The sequence below is a fragment of the Lampris incognitus genome, chromosome 12 (assembly GCF_029633865.1).
Source record: "Lampris incognitus isolate fLamInc1 chromosome 12, fLamInc1.hap2, whole genome shotgun sequence".
NCBI classification, from domain to species: domain Eukaryota; kingdom Metazoa; phylum Chordata; class Actinopteri; order Lampriformes; family Lampridae; genus Lampris; species Lampris incognitus.
The window spans coordinates 5,575,909-5,590,908 of record NC_079222.1 but is presented as its reverse complement, the minus strand read 5'-3'; the positions used below and the strand labels follow the sequence as shown (position 1 = coordinate 5,590,908).

At 44.5% G+C, this 15,000-nt stretch overlaps 1 protein-coding gene across 1 annotated transcript in view; it reads right to left on the bottom strand.

Moving 5' to 3' along the window:
* Positions 1-4,228: 4,228 nt before the first annotated feature.
* Positions 4,229-15,000, bottom strand: part of fktn (fukutin) — a 12,922-nt gene continuing 2,150 nt past the window's right edge. Inside the window, exons 2-10 of the mRNA XM_056291181.1 lie at positions 14,789-14,845; positions 12,976-13,197; positions 11,935-12,081; positions 11,041-11,171; positions 9,574-9,706; positions 8,548-8,677; positions 7,252-7,385; positions 6,724-6,893; positions 4,229-6,400 (exon numbers count right to left, since the gene is read on the bottom strand). Of these exons, the coding sequence (XP_056147156.1) occupies positions 6,187-6,400; positions 6,724-6,893; positions 7,252-7,385; positions 8,548-8,677; positions 9,574-9,706; positions 11,041-11,171; positions 11,935-12,081; positions 12,976-13,197; positions 14,789-14,845 (1,338 nt within the window). The 3' untranslated portion in view covers positions 4,229-6,186. The remainder of the gene's footprint in view (positions 6,401-6,723; positions 6,894-7,251; positions 7,386-8,547; positions 8,678-9,573; positions 9,707-11,040; positions 11,172-11,934; positions 12,082-12,975; positions 13,198-14,788; positions 14,846-15,000) is intronic.

The following is a 15,000-nucleotide window of genomic DNA, read 5'->3' as shown; positions in this document are numbered from 1 at the left end:
GGTAGCGAGGTCTGAAACCTGATCAGGTGACCCGACCTGTTGGCGACAGTGTTTTGGTCTTAGTGGAGTTGGTCCAGTTGTGGCTGTATGGTGGCTGCTCACAGACTGAAGAACACCAGTCACACCAGGATCAGGATCTGCACATTTATTCTATGAAAGTAGCACAGGGCACAGGCAACACACACACACACACACACACACACACACACACACACACACACACACACACACACACACACACACATAGTGGCAGGCTGCCTCATTCCCCATTACAAGAGCTGCTCAACTTTTACTGTGTTAAAAGTATATGTAAAACAAAATACACCAAATAAAATGTGTGCACACTAAAACAATGTATACCCTTACAGAAGTCACACATGTATTTCAAATCAGTGATTAAAGTAAAAGCAAAAACACAAACAATAAAACTAATATCTACTGAAACAAGATGGTGTTTTCGCTGGAGTCCTCATGTCAGTAATACAGGCATCCCTTCAGAGGAGAAATAAAAGTGCACATTAACCAAGGAGCCTATTTTCATGTTGTCAGGCTACTCATTCAATGCAGTCCTTCCATAAGAGTACAACAAAACATCACAAGTAGTTTAACGCCATAACACACCTCTCAAAGTGTGTTGGACAGTGTGTTGGACGCTGCTGAATTAATGTCGAACCTTTGGGCCGTTAAGAGCCATATAAACACCTGGACCAAGAGAAACGCCTCCATAAAGAAGACAGCCGGGAAACCTCGGTGTAGGTTCATTTTATCCAACTCTGACTTGCTAAGTTAGCAAGCTAACGTTACTGGCTAGCTAGCTAGCTAGCGTAACCGGTTATTTTCTTGCCCGGTGCGGGATTCGATAACGAGGTGTACTGCATCACAAGGCGACGTCACTAACCGCTCGGCTAAAGGGTCAGACCCGTTAGCTAGGGGCTAACGTGTCTTATTAGTAGTTTACACTAAGTTAGCAAGCTAACGTTACTGGCTAGCTAGCTAGTGTAACCGGTTATTTTCTCGCCCGGTGCGGGATTCGATACGGCGTGTAGTGCACCACAAGGCGACGTCTCTAACCGCTCGGCTAAAGGGTCAGACCCGTTAGCTAGGGGCTAACGTGTCTTATTAGTAGTTTACACCAGTGTTTCTCAACCCAGTCCTCAAGGACCCCCTATCCTGCAGATTTTCATTGTAACCCTGCATAGGTATCCCTGCTTGTACTTACTCGACCAATCATCTCGCAGCACTTAATTATGCAAGGTGTGCAACATCTGACAAAAATTCATTGCTGATTGGCTGAATAACTACAAACAGGTACCTAATTCAGGGTTGCAAAGAAAATATGCAGGATAGGGGTTCCTTGAGGACTGGGTTGAGAAACACTGGTTTACACTAAGTTAGCAAGCTAACGTTACTGGCTAGCTAGCTAGTATAACCGGTTATTTTCTTGCCCGGTGCGGGATTCGATACGGGGTGTACCGCACCACAAGGCGACGTCACTAACCGCTCGGCTAAAGGGTCAGACCCGTTAGCTAGGGGCTAACGTGTCTTATTAGTAGTTTACACTAAGTTAGCAAGCTAACGTTACTGGCTAGCTAGCTAGCTAGCGTAACCGGTTATTTTCCTGCCCGGTGCGGGATTCGATACAGGGTGTACTGCACCACAAGGCGACGTCACTAACCGCTCGGCTAAAGGGCCAGACCCGTTAGCTACGGGCTAACGTGTCTTATTAGTAGTTTACACTAAGTTAGCAAGCTAACGTTACTGGCTAGCTAGCTAGCTAGCGCCTACACAGGCCTTTTCTAATCTTCCCACGCCGTGACCCTCAGCTTCCCAATAAAAACGATACGCCCGTGTTTAGCTAGTTTGTTTATCTGGCTGCCATAACAACATGGCCACCGAGATAGCAGCAGTAGCGAGGACTTTGTTCCCTCGCTTTTTTTGAGTACCTAGAGGAGATAAAATCAGAACACAGAATACAGGTCAGACAGAGTCCATAGAATACCCAGAGACTCTATATGCTGATTGCCCTAATTATAGTGGAGTTGTTACCAGTGGCGGCTGGTGCTCAAAAATTATTTGTGTGTGTGTGTGTGGGGGGGGGGGCAACTGACCTTGGCCCAGCACACCTGACAGCTGCTTTAATGTCCACACAGTCACAGAGTTATTCAGAAGGACCATGTGGCCTATGGATTTTATCAGGGCTCGTAGACGGTGGATGATTGACAGTCAGGACAAGGCGTAGTGGTGGGCGGGAACATGATTGACAGCCACGAGAATTGCCCAATCATATTAGATCAAAAAAAACATTAAAACAATACCAATTCACTGCCAATAAAAGTGGGAGTGTCTGGGGCAGCACAGAACTGCGCCCCCTGGAAAACCTGGAGAAACCAATCAGACAGCAGCCTCAGGTCACCTACTCACCACAAGTTTGAGGGCTTACATAAGGTATGGTTTGGCCGGCGCCCCTCACTCAGGAAGTATATGTATTCAGACAGGAAGTATATGTATTCAGACAGGAAGTATATGTATTCAGACAGGAAGTATATGTATTCAGACAGAAATCAACCAAACACCATTTGAACCAATATTTAATGCTGCTGACAGGCGCTCACAGACTGAAAACACTTTTATTTCATCATTATTTGCGTTATACGACTAAATTATATGTAATGTGTTTAAGTAGATTTTCAGCTCTTGATATTTGAAGGGGGCGGCGCCCCAGCGCCCTCTACTGGCCAGCCGCCACTGGTTGTTACATACTTGCTCTTTTATACTGAACATGTCACTGTATAGCATACAGCCACATCAAAGCACTACAGCTTCATCTCCAGGAGGGGGCTCTGCAAGGGGAGACGAATTCAGATCTGTGAGGAGGACAACAGACCGAGTGAGAAGGCTCCTGACAGTCAACTTCTACCAAAATGGTCGTCATGGTGCAAGGTGATGACGCTGTCCTTGTTGTGATGCGCAGGTCAGGGTTTTTTAATAGCTACACCCAACCAACCTGTTATGAGAGCCAATCCGCCCCACCCGACCCGCTAAAATGCGTTAACTGGCCACCCAAACACGACCCACAAACCTCCAAATTTAGTCTAGGCTACAGCAAAGAGAGCAGTATTTTAGAGGGCGGGGGGGATAATAATAATAATAATGATAAACTTTATTTATGTAGCACGCTTTTTTTAACCCAGCCACTGAGGATACACAAGCCAGTGCATTCTTAGTGCTGGTCCTAATAAATAGGGAGGGTTGCGTCAGGAAGAGAATCCGGCATAAAACCTTTGCCAAATCAAATATGCGGATTGTAAATCAGATATGCTACTGTTGGGCGAAGAAGAAGAAGAGGGGGGAGGCATGTCCAGAGGCAGTGTGGAAGAGAGGTGAAGAAGAGAGTGCAGGCAGGGTGGAGAAGAAGGGTACCAGCAAGAGTCAAAAGGAAGGCTTAGAAGATGGTAGTGAGACCAGCTATCTTATATGGTTTGGAGACAGTGGCACTGATGAAAAGACAGGAGGTGGAGCTGGAGGTGGCAGAGTTGAAGATGATAGGATTTTCATGGGGAGTGATGAGGAAGGACAGGATTAGGAACGAGTATATTAGAGGGACAGCTCAGGTTGGACGGTTTGGAGACAAAGCAAGAGAGACAAGATTGAGATGGTTTGGACATGTGTGGAGGAGAGATGCTGGGTATACTGGGGGAAGGATGCTGAACATGGAGCTGCCAGGGAAGAGGAGAAGAGGAAGGCCAAAGAGGAGGTTTATGTAGGATTATTACACATTCAAAGTCCACTGACCATTTGTCTCCCCTGCTGATTTAATTACACTGGCTTCCTGTATCATGGTTGATTAGTTTTAAAATTGTATTATTAACATTCACAGCCCTTCAAAATCTATCCCCTGCTTATCTCACAGACCTCCTTCAGACTTACACTCCATCTCGCCCCCTGCCGTCTTCACCAGCAGCACCACCAGCCATCAACCTCAGCACGATGGGTGCCAGGGCTTCCTCCTATGCTGCACCCAAACTCCACCACATCCGCTTACTGGACTCCATTATAAAATGATATCTAAATCTCATGGAAGAGCTTTTCAAAATGGAAACAATCCTTTTTAAATAAAACACTTCCAAGTACAATTTCTGAGCTGGATAAAAACTGGCCAGTGATTTTTAAAGGGGCAGAGTTGATTTCAAACCAAAAGGGAATATCTGAATGGTTGAACATTCATGGACCTTTAATAAATATAATATAAATACACAAAAAATAAAGACAGAAATCTAAAAAAGCACCCTAAAACAAATATTTTAAGACAAAGAATCCCTTTAGAGCTGTATACAGTGTAAAAAAAATGTGATAAAGTAAAACAAAACTCGCTAAATTCCAGTTTTGTCTGAAATTGTGAAAGGTTTTGACAAAAATTTCTGTGCTACATGCTTTGGAAAGAAAACCTTGTGCAGATTTCAGCAGTTTGCTGAAGTATCAGCATGTACCATTTTTAGCATCTGCGTGCACATGCACAGGACAGCTACTGAATCCTCTTATCTAAGAATCTTATTTGTTGTTGCTATGCTAACAGGTATAGTGACAAATTAAGTAATCACAGTTGTCTTAAAAAGTATTCAAAGTATTGTGAACATCCAGTTTTCTGCATCAACTGAGAAAGTCCACGTTTTTCTACAAAAACGCTCCAGTACAGTAGTGTTCGAACTTTTCTAGGTGATCGTCAAAATCTTTAAACATTAACCACACATTTTTTGGGCAGCACGGTGGCGCAGTGGTTAGCACTGTTGCCTCACAGCAAGAAGGTCCTGGGTTTGAACCTCGGGGTTGTCCAACCTTAGGGGCCATCCCAGGTCGTCCTTTGTGTGGAGTTTGCATGTTCTCCCCGTGTCTGCGGTGGGATTTCTCCAGGTGCTCCGGTTTCCCCCCACCATCAAAAAGACATGCATGTTAGGGTTAATACTCCTGTCTGTGTCCCTGACTGAGGCATGGCAAGACGAACTGGAGTTGGTCCCCAGGTGCTGCACGGCGGCTGCCAGCTGCTCCTAGCCACACAGCTAGGATGGCTTACATGCAGAGCACAATTTCCCCATGGGGATCAATAAAGTATCTCAAAATCATTCACTCATTCATCTTCAGCCGCTTCTACGGGGTCAGGTCACGGTGGCAGCAAGCTAAGTAGGGCACTCCAGATGTCCTTCTCCCCAGCAACACCCTCCAGCTCGTCTGTGAATGTTCTCATTCTCATATCCGTTGGATAACCCTCCATCTCCTCCTGAAGGATCCCAAGGCATTCACAGGCCAGATTGGACATGTAGTCCCTCCAGCGAGTTCTGGGTCTACCCCGGGGTCTCTTCCCAGTTGGCCGTGCCCGGAAAACCTCCAAAGGAAGGCCCCCAGGGGGCATCCTGATCAGATGCCCAAACCACCTCAACTGGCTCCTTTCAACACGAAGGAGCAGCGGCTCTATTCCGAGCTCCCTCCATATGTCCAAGCTCCTCACCCTATCTCTAAGGCTGAGCCCAGACACCCTACGGAGGAAACTCATTTCAGCCGTTTGTATCCATGATCTCACCCTTTCGGTCACCACCCAAAGCTCATGACCATAGGTGAGGGTTGGAACGAAGACTGACTGGGAAATTGAGAGCTTTGCCTTCCGAATCTCAAAATCAAAAAGAAAAAAAAAATTAAATCCCTGAAGCATTTCACTGGTGCTTCTCAAAATTCACTGTTAATTTTCCCCATAATTCCAAACAGATTGAAAACACATTATCTTCTGATTTACAAATTCTGTATAATTCCTGCTTAAGAGGAATTAGTGTTCCTTTTGGAAGGGGACAAAGTACGTCTTTCTACTAGTTTTATGTGAGATGTTCACCCAGCAGTAGCAGTATCTCAACAGTTCTACTTTTGACCACTGGGAGCTGCCCAGTACAGCCAGTCTCCTACTGTTGACCACTGCAAAGTACTCAGTGCAACCACAGTCTTCTACCGTTTACTGCTGGGAGCTGCCCAGTATAAATGTAGTCCTCTGCTGTTGGGAGCAGCAGCCCATTACCATCACAGTCTTGTGACCCTTGAACAGATTTCCAGGATTCCAGATTCCCCCTGATGAAAAAAATGGGAAACATCCAATGTGGACCAACATGTTGTGGAAAAAACTAAAAACACAACACAGTGATCTTCCAATCAGTAGACCTGGATGACCTGGTCCCATTCATGGGGAGGCCAGCGACCGTTGTCAAGCACGTTACCCGGTGAAGTCTTCCAATCCCAGTTCCGTACTGGGACGTCCCAGGATGGACCATAGTTGGCCTCCACATAGTCCCGTGTCTGGCATGGAACTCTAACCTTCAACTCCAAGAGTTCTGTCCAGCAGAGGGTAAAGCAAGGGAAGACGTATCTACAGAGAGAGAGAGAGAGAGAAAGAGAGAGAGAGAGAGGGAGGGAGAGAGCGAGAGATCAAATTAGAGAGAGAGAGAGAGCGAGAGAGAGATCAAATTAAATCAGTCTTTAATTATTAAGAAATAAATTAAAATTCCTGGCCTGGATTACTAGCTCACTAAAAGGAAGCATATATTCACATTTTTATCCCTCTCTGGACAGAGCATAATGCTACAATTGCTATTTTATGCTAGCCTCAGCTAGCATAAAATAGCCTAATGGAGAATGGAATGTGTACATATATCATGCTTTAAAATAGTAATCTATATTACATTATGCTACGCTATAGAAAAGAACAGATAGGTAAAGAGATGAATAGATAAGTACTTGAACTTTCTTCCACTTTTGGCCTGCGTTCCTCCATTCCACATAATCTCTCCATCTTCGTAGAAAAAGAAAATGTCGAGTTTAACATCGTGACCCTGGAACGATAATTCAAGACTGTCCTCCACCTGGCAGACAAATAGAGAGGTAGATGGGTAGACAAACAGAAAACAAAAGACACTTAAGAAGTTTGTTAGTTAGCTTTGCTATTAACCCTCGGCACCTGGGTGGGGGCTGTTAGCCACAGGGTAGTCTGCCGACCATGCTGTGCCATTCTTCGTTTATACCATTTTAAACCATTTGCCGGAAACTGGGCAAATTTGTTTTCTGCTTAGAAACTGTCAAATACTGCTTGCCACAGTCTAGTCTATTAGCATAACTGCGTCTTCATCAAACCTAGCGAGTGCAGTTAGCATTCATTAGCACCAACCATTAAAAGAAAAACCATTAAGACAAAACAGTTTAACCAGATACCGCTGGCACTACCTTTCCAAACTTGTGTTTGAGAGGGAGCCCAGCATTCTGGAACGCTGAGATGACGTCTGGCCGGAAGTCTGAGATGAAGACTCCCAGGTCCACGTCCCTGCTGTAGGGAATTATACCACACTGCCGGAACCAGCCTGCAAGAGGCAGGAGACAATGAGAGTAACAGAGAAGGAGGGAAGAGAGTGAGTAGAGAATGATACAATTCCTACGTCAGCCTACAGCGAGTAAAAGAATATGTTTACGGGGTGTCCGGGTGGCGTAGCAGCCTATTCTGTTGCCTACGAACACGGGGATTGCTGGTTTGAATCCCCGTGCCCCAGCAATCCCCTGTGCCCCCCCCCCCGTGATCCTCCCATGCGCTACGTCCCCCTGGGGAAACTCCTCACTGTCAGGTGAAAAGAAGCGGCTGGCGACTCCACGTGTATCGGAGGAGGCGTGTGGTAGTCTGCAGCCCTCCCCGAATCGGCAGAGGGGGAGGGGCAGCAATTGTATCCGGCCAATTACCCCACTCTTCTGAGCCATTCTGGTCGCTGCTCCACCCCCTCTGCCAATGTGGGGATCGGCAGCAGGGGTGGAGATTTGAGGGAATTGAGGGTGAGAAACATAAAAGAATAATGAGACTCACAGGGGGCCTACAAGGCTCTAGAGACACTGGGAAACCATGACTGGGAATCAAACCTTGGAAGCCGACGATAAGTCCCGTTTGCAAACCAAGTGAAATTCTTTGTTGGGTTTGATGATAAATGCAGTAAGATTTTTGAGACAGCACAGTATTGTATAGTACAGTATAGTACTGTGTAGTGCAACATGATATTGTGCAATACAGTATATTATTGTGTACTCCATCCATCCATTATCCAAACCGCTTATCCTGTTCTCAGGGTTGCGGGGATGCTGGAGCCTATCCGAGCAGTGACTGGGCGGCAGGCGGGGAGACACCCTGGACAGGCCGCCAGGCCATCACAGGACACACACACACACACACCTAGGGACAATTTAGTACGGCTGATTCACCTGACCTACATGTCTTTGGACTGTGGGAGGAAACCGGAGCACCCGGAGGAAACCCACACAGACACGGGGAGAACATGCAAACTCCACACAGAGGACGACCCAGGATGACCCCCAAGGTTGGACTACCCCGGGGCTCGAACCCAGGACCTTCTTGCTGTGAAGCAGCCGTACTAACCACTGCACCACCTTGCCGCCCCAATTGAACTGAACTGAGAATATTATTGTGTAGTGCTGCGTAGTATTAAGAAGCACTGTGTAGTATTGCTTAGTACAGTTTAATACCTAAACAGGTACCGCTGCTGAGCCAGAAGGGGACTCCCAGCCGGTTCAGGGTCCTGGCTGCGAGGTGAAGCAGGGCTTTGGCTTTGAGTCTGAAATCTGTCGCTTCTGGAGACGAATCGTCCGGGTACAGCTGGAAAGGCAAGGCAAATTTATTTGTTTTGCACATTTCATAGACGAAAGGCAACACAAAGTACATAAGGCGTAAAAAGGCATCAAATAAGAAAGACAGATTAAACAAGAAATGACGAGATAAAACATGGAAAATAAAATAGCAAGAAGAATTAAAAGGGTCAAAGTTCACACATGTAATAAGACAGTTGGGTCAGAAAAACGGAGGGAAACCCGTGTATAGAGATGTAGCATTAGTTATGCAGTACTACATAGATTCAATACTACAGTCAGATAGCATCACATTCATATAATACCAGTCATGCAGAGCTACAGTCATACATGCAGTACTACAGTCATATTATACTGTACTCATGTAGTTCTACAGTTACTACTACAGTCACAGTTCTGCAGCCATATAATACTACAGTCATTTAGTACTACTATCATGCAGTACTACAGTCATATTATACTGCACTCATGTAGTTCTACAGTCATTACTACAGTCAGTTATGCAGCCATATAATACTACAGTCATTTAGTACTACTATCATGCAGTACGACAGTCCTATTATACTGCACTCATGTAGTTCTACAGTCACTACTACAGTCACAGTTCTGCAGCCATATAATACCACAGTCATTTAGTTCAATTTATTTTATGTATTTATTAATTTTTCGTGTATGAAGTGTAAAGCACTTTGTAACTGCATGTTTTTAAAAGTGCCATATAAATAAAAATCTGCTAGCTTACTACTATCATGCAGTACGACAGTCCTATTATACTGCACTCATGTAGTTCTACAGTCACTACTACAGTCAAAGATCTGCAGCCATATAATACTACAGTCATTTAGTACTACTATCATGCAGTACAACAGTCAGGCCCGTCCATTTAAGTGGGTGTGTTGTTCTTACCTGGTAAAAGTTCCTGGCCTCTCTGTAACGGCATTCAAGGAATCGAGACCTACTGCGCTCTGCCAGGAACTGTGACAAGTTCCTCGGGATCCGAATGTCCAACCCATCCAGAGTTGTCAGGACCAGCTCTGGCCTGGAATACGAAAGCATTTTGAAAACCTGACAGACTTCTAAAATTACCCTCTTGGATTCATCTTTACACCTTTAAAAATATAGTACTCTTTGCAGCTTAGCTGGAATCCAAACTAAGGGTTTTAGAGTCCAACTATGTAGCTTTCTTTGAGTGAGATGGCGGCGCAAATTCACGTTTGCAGCGGCCTCACCCGGTACCGGTGTGGGAAGACGGCGGAGCAAAGTCACGTTTGCAGCGGCCTCACCCAGCACCGTCCATGCAGTGTCTTTGTCCACGTCTGCATCCAAGTTTGTCTTCGTTTGATGGCTGGGAAAGCTGGCGCTGGATCGGCAGGGAGAGCTTGGTCTGCGGCGTCCTGTGGGCCGAAGAACCACGGCCCTGACCAGAACTGCGCCCAAAGAGGAAACTGTGACTGACTGTGTTTTTAGCGTCGTCGTGTGGAGTGGGGGGAGGTGTGTCGAAGGTGTCTGGCTGGGAGAGCTGGCACTGGACCGGCTGTCTATTCCGGTTGGTAGGCAATGGTCTATTCCGTTGCCTACCAAGACGGGGATCGCCAGTTAGAATCCCCGTGTTGCCTCCGGCTTGGTCGGGCTTCCCTACAGACACAATTGGCCGTGTCTGCAGGTGGGAAGCCGGATGTGGGTATGTGTCCTTGTTGCTGTACTAGCGCCTCCTCTGGCCAGTCGGGGCCCCTGTTTGGGGGGGAGGGGGAACTGGGGGGAATAGCGTGATCCTCCCACTCACTACATTCCCCTGGTGAAACTCCTCACTGTCAGGTGAAAAGAAGCGGCTGGTGACTCCACATGTATGGGAGGAGGCAAGTGGTAGTCTGCAGCCCTCCCCGGATCAGCAGAGGGGGTGGAGCAGAGACCGGGACGGCTCAGAGAGTGGGCTGATTGGCCAGGTACAATTGGGAAGAAAATGGGGGGGGGGGGTCAAAATATAAATAAATAAATAAATAAAAGAATTCTATATGGAATAACTTTAAATATCTGGCATTCTTTCAAACGAGTTTTCATATTAGTTAACTGCCCTTTCAAAAGTGCCGTCTTTTATTCAGCTGTTTTTTAATTACTGTTTAAGATTACAATTTTCATCTTAGCATATGTAGTATAGCCTCACTTGTCTGCTTTTATTTTTTAAACAACATGTATAAACTTAGTTTAAGATAAAGTTTAAAAAAAATTCATGCCAAACACAACAGTTCCTTTTAAAAGAAAACATGAATTCCCATCAAGAAGCTCTTCCTTGTCTCAGCTTTCTATCAAAAACATGTAATTTTCCTATTAAGGGATTTAAAATCTGTTCTGATTTTTCCAGATGGTACACCAGACCTGTCATAGGCCCCAGCATGGTGTCCGTAGTCCAGCTTCCTGTAGGGGGCGAAGTTCGGGTCAGCATTGGGTTTGAGGCGAAGTGCCCCATGCCAGAGGTAGTTTCCACTGCGCTCATACAACAGGACCACCTACAAGGACAGCAGAGAGGAAAGACAAACCACCAAGTCCAAAACTGGCTTTAGTTTAATCCTGAATGTAGTTTACGTCCATTTGATCCTAAATTTAAATGGCCAATTCAAATCTGAATTAACTCTGAACTGAATCTAATGGGATTTTTTTTTTCAACGTGGAGATTATTTTATCTAATCTAATCTGATATCACCCAAAATAACCTAAACTTATTCTGAGTTACTCATTTTATTTTGTCAGATTTAATCTAACATCAAATCTGACTCCTAAACCTTAGTAATATGACTAGACTCTCATCACTTTATATCTAACAATCTCATTTGAGCTACTCTCTTTTTAAATGATTTAGTTTAATCAAATATGATGTAATCTAATTTAATCTACTATGATCTAATCTCTATATCTAACTTAATTTAGTTCTATGTAATCTGATTTGATTTAACAAGATGCAATTTATTTTATTCTTATATAAGCAGATTCGATCTCATTTCGTTTGATATAATTTTGATTTAGAATAATTCTGATCAAGCCTATTACAATCTAACATGAATTGGCAGATTTTTTACAACTAAATCTAATGTTAAATTATTGTAATTATAATAATATTTTTACAATTATTATAACAATAATAATAATCATTATTATTATTATTAAATTATTACACAAGCCTAGAATTATTAAAATCTAAGGATCACCAATCTGATAAATCATATTTGCCCAATAATTCTTGTAGAGTCGTTGGCAATGGCTGGCTTTATTTACCTGGATCACATGAAACTGCATGCGAAACAGGAAGTGGAGAGGGATCTCCTCGCCCGAAAGGTCATCCATACTGGCCAGCCGTGGATCCTTACCACGCACCACCAGCAGTTCGAAGCCTTTCTCCTGCACGGCAGTCACGAAGCCAACCTACAGAGGGAGATAGAAACAGCTGTTTGATGTACTACTTGATTAACTTTGAGAAAAGACTGTTAATTAGCACCATATATTAGTATATTCCAGCAACGCAACCAATGAAGCATGGTTAACTAGGTGTTAGGGTTATCAGTATGTTTGTGATGGTCAGGATTTGTTCAATGATATCCTCTTGTTTAGTAGTTCTTACTGACTTTAAACGGTTAGGGTTCTAGTAATAGCTCATCTTCTTCTTGATCTAATACCTTGTAGTTTGCATGATTACCCTCATCTCATCTCATCTCATCTCAAAGGTCAAAGGTTTGCAGCTGAGTGTGAAATGACCGGGATGAGAGTCAGCACCTCCAAGTCTGAGGCCATGGTTCTCTACTGGAAAATGGTGGATTGCTCCCTCCGGGTTGGGGATGAGTTGTTGCCTCAAGTGAAGGAGTTCAAGTATCTCGGGGTCTTGCTCATGAGTGAGGGTAGGATGGAGCGGGAGATTGACAGGTGGATTGGTGCAGCAACAGCAGCAATGCAGAAGTTGTACTGGACTGTTGTGGTGAAGAGGGAGCTGAACCGGAAGGCAAAGCTCTCAATTTACCAGTCAATCTTCGTTCCAACCCTCACCTGTGGTCATGAGCTTTGGGTAGTGACTGAAAGGATGAGATCGCAGATACAAGTGGCTGAAATGAGTTTCCTCCGTAGGGTGTCTGGGCTCAGCCTTAGAGACAGGGTGAGGAGCTCGGACATCTGGAGGGAGCTCGGAGTAGAGCCGCTGCTCCTTCGTGTCGAAAGGAGCCAGCTGAGGTAGTTCGGGCACCTGATTAGGATGCCCGAACTACCTTCCTTTGGAGGTTTTCCGGGCACGTCCAACTGGGAGTAGACCCTGGGGTAGACACACTTAACAAATATAGATAAAATACTCACATCGTACTTCCAGAGATTGGCCAGCAGGGCAAAGGAGGTGATCGGCTGTCCTGTGCACAGGAAAGTGCAGTGGGGCTCCTGTACCAGACTGTCCTTCTGCAGCAAGGAGTCCTGGGATAGCAGTGCCAAGCTGGCAGGATCAGCAAGGAAGACGGGAAGGTTGTAGCGCTGCACCAAACTCAGGAACTTCTTGACCGTATGCTACAAAGTTAAATATAAAAAAAGGTTTACATTTTCTCCAGGAAAATTGTTAATGTTGCATTCATAAAGATTTACATTTACATGAACACTCACATCTATTTTTATGTATTGGAGAGCGTAGCATGATTGTAAAGTCCTCTGGGATTAAATTGTGCTTTGATTCTCTACAAAGAAAATTTGACTTCACTACACACAAACAAATATCTCTTCATACTTTACATTGTTGGCGTATTTATACAAACGCTAATTTACAATTAACCCAATCATGAACATGCATTTTGCTTTTTTTGGGGGGGGCGGTTTCCCCCTTTTTCTCCCAAATTGTACTTGGCCAATCACCCCACTCTTCCGAGCCGTCCTGGTCGCTGCTCCACCCCCTCTGCCGATCTGGGGAGGGCTGCAGACTACCACCTGCCTCCTCCAATAAATGTGGAGCAATGGTGGAATGCAACTAAGTACATTTACTCAAGTACTGTACTTAAGTACAATTTTGAGGTAAATCTTACTTTGCTTGAGTATTTCCATTTTATGCTACTTTATACTTTTACTCCACTACATTTCAGAGGGAAATATGGTACTTTTTACTCCACCACATTTGAAAGCTTTAGTTACTAGTTACTTTGCAGATTTAGATTATTAATACAAATTATAAATTAACTAATAATGATGTATTTTTATAGGCTGAGCGACCCAGCAGTATATAAAGTAACTGAAATTCGCTTCACATTTACCAGCTGCAACATTAATGTGATGAACATATTATTACATCAATAATTATAGTATACTTTTACTGACTAAGTACGATTTTGAATGCAGAACTTTTACTTGTAACAGAGTATTTTTACACTATGGGATTGCTACTTTTACTTAAGTAAAAGTTCTGAATACTTCTTCCGTCACTGATGTGGAGTCGCCAGCCGCTTCTTTTCACCTGACAGTGAGGGGTTTCACCAGGGGGGCATAGCACGTGGGAGGATCACACTATTCCACCAGTTCCCCCTCCCCCCTGAAAAGGCGCCCTGACCAACCAGAGGAGGTGCCAGTGCAGTGACCAGGACACATACCCACATCCGGCTCCCCACCCGCTGACACGGCCAATTATAGGGACACCCGACCAAGCCGGAGGTAACACAGGGATTCAAACCGGTGAGCCCCATGTTGGTAGGCAATGGAACAGACTGCCACGCCACTGGGACACCCCATTATTCGCATTTTCGTACACAATGAAGTCTGTTTCACTGAAGGTATAACGAACGGCAAGCTAGGATGTAAGGGTTGTCGTTTTCCACATTCAGAGATTGTCCTCCAATGACATCATTGGAGGACTTGTCCTTCAGTGATGTCACTGGAGGAGCCTCACATTTTAATATGAAGATAGTGAATCATTACTATCTTTGCATTTAATTGTGTTTCACTCATTTCGGGTGAAGGCGTGTAGGTGTGTGTGTGTGTGGGGGGGTGTTTGTGTGATTTTGTGTGTAGATATATATATATATATATATATATATATATATATAATGGAGTGTTACCCCTACAACATATAGACATAATGTTGAAAATCCTGATTCTTTCCCTTTAAGAACTTACTCACCCATTGGACATCATGTGCCGTCAGGTGACCAGTCCGACCCAGGATATGAGGACCAGGCTGAGGACACAAGCAGCCAGAAAGACAATATGATTTGACAGTTTGAAAAATAAGAAAAAGATCAAGTTTTTTCCCCTCATTGATCATCATAACATTAATTTTACCCAATCAATATTAAGTCGATATATAATATTAGGTAGACTTAGTATCTACCC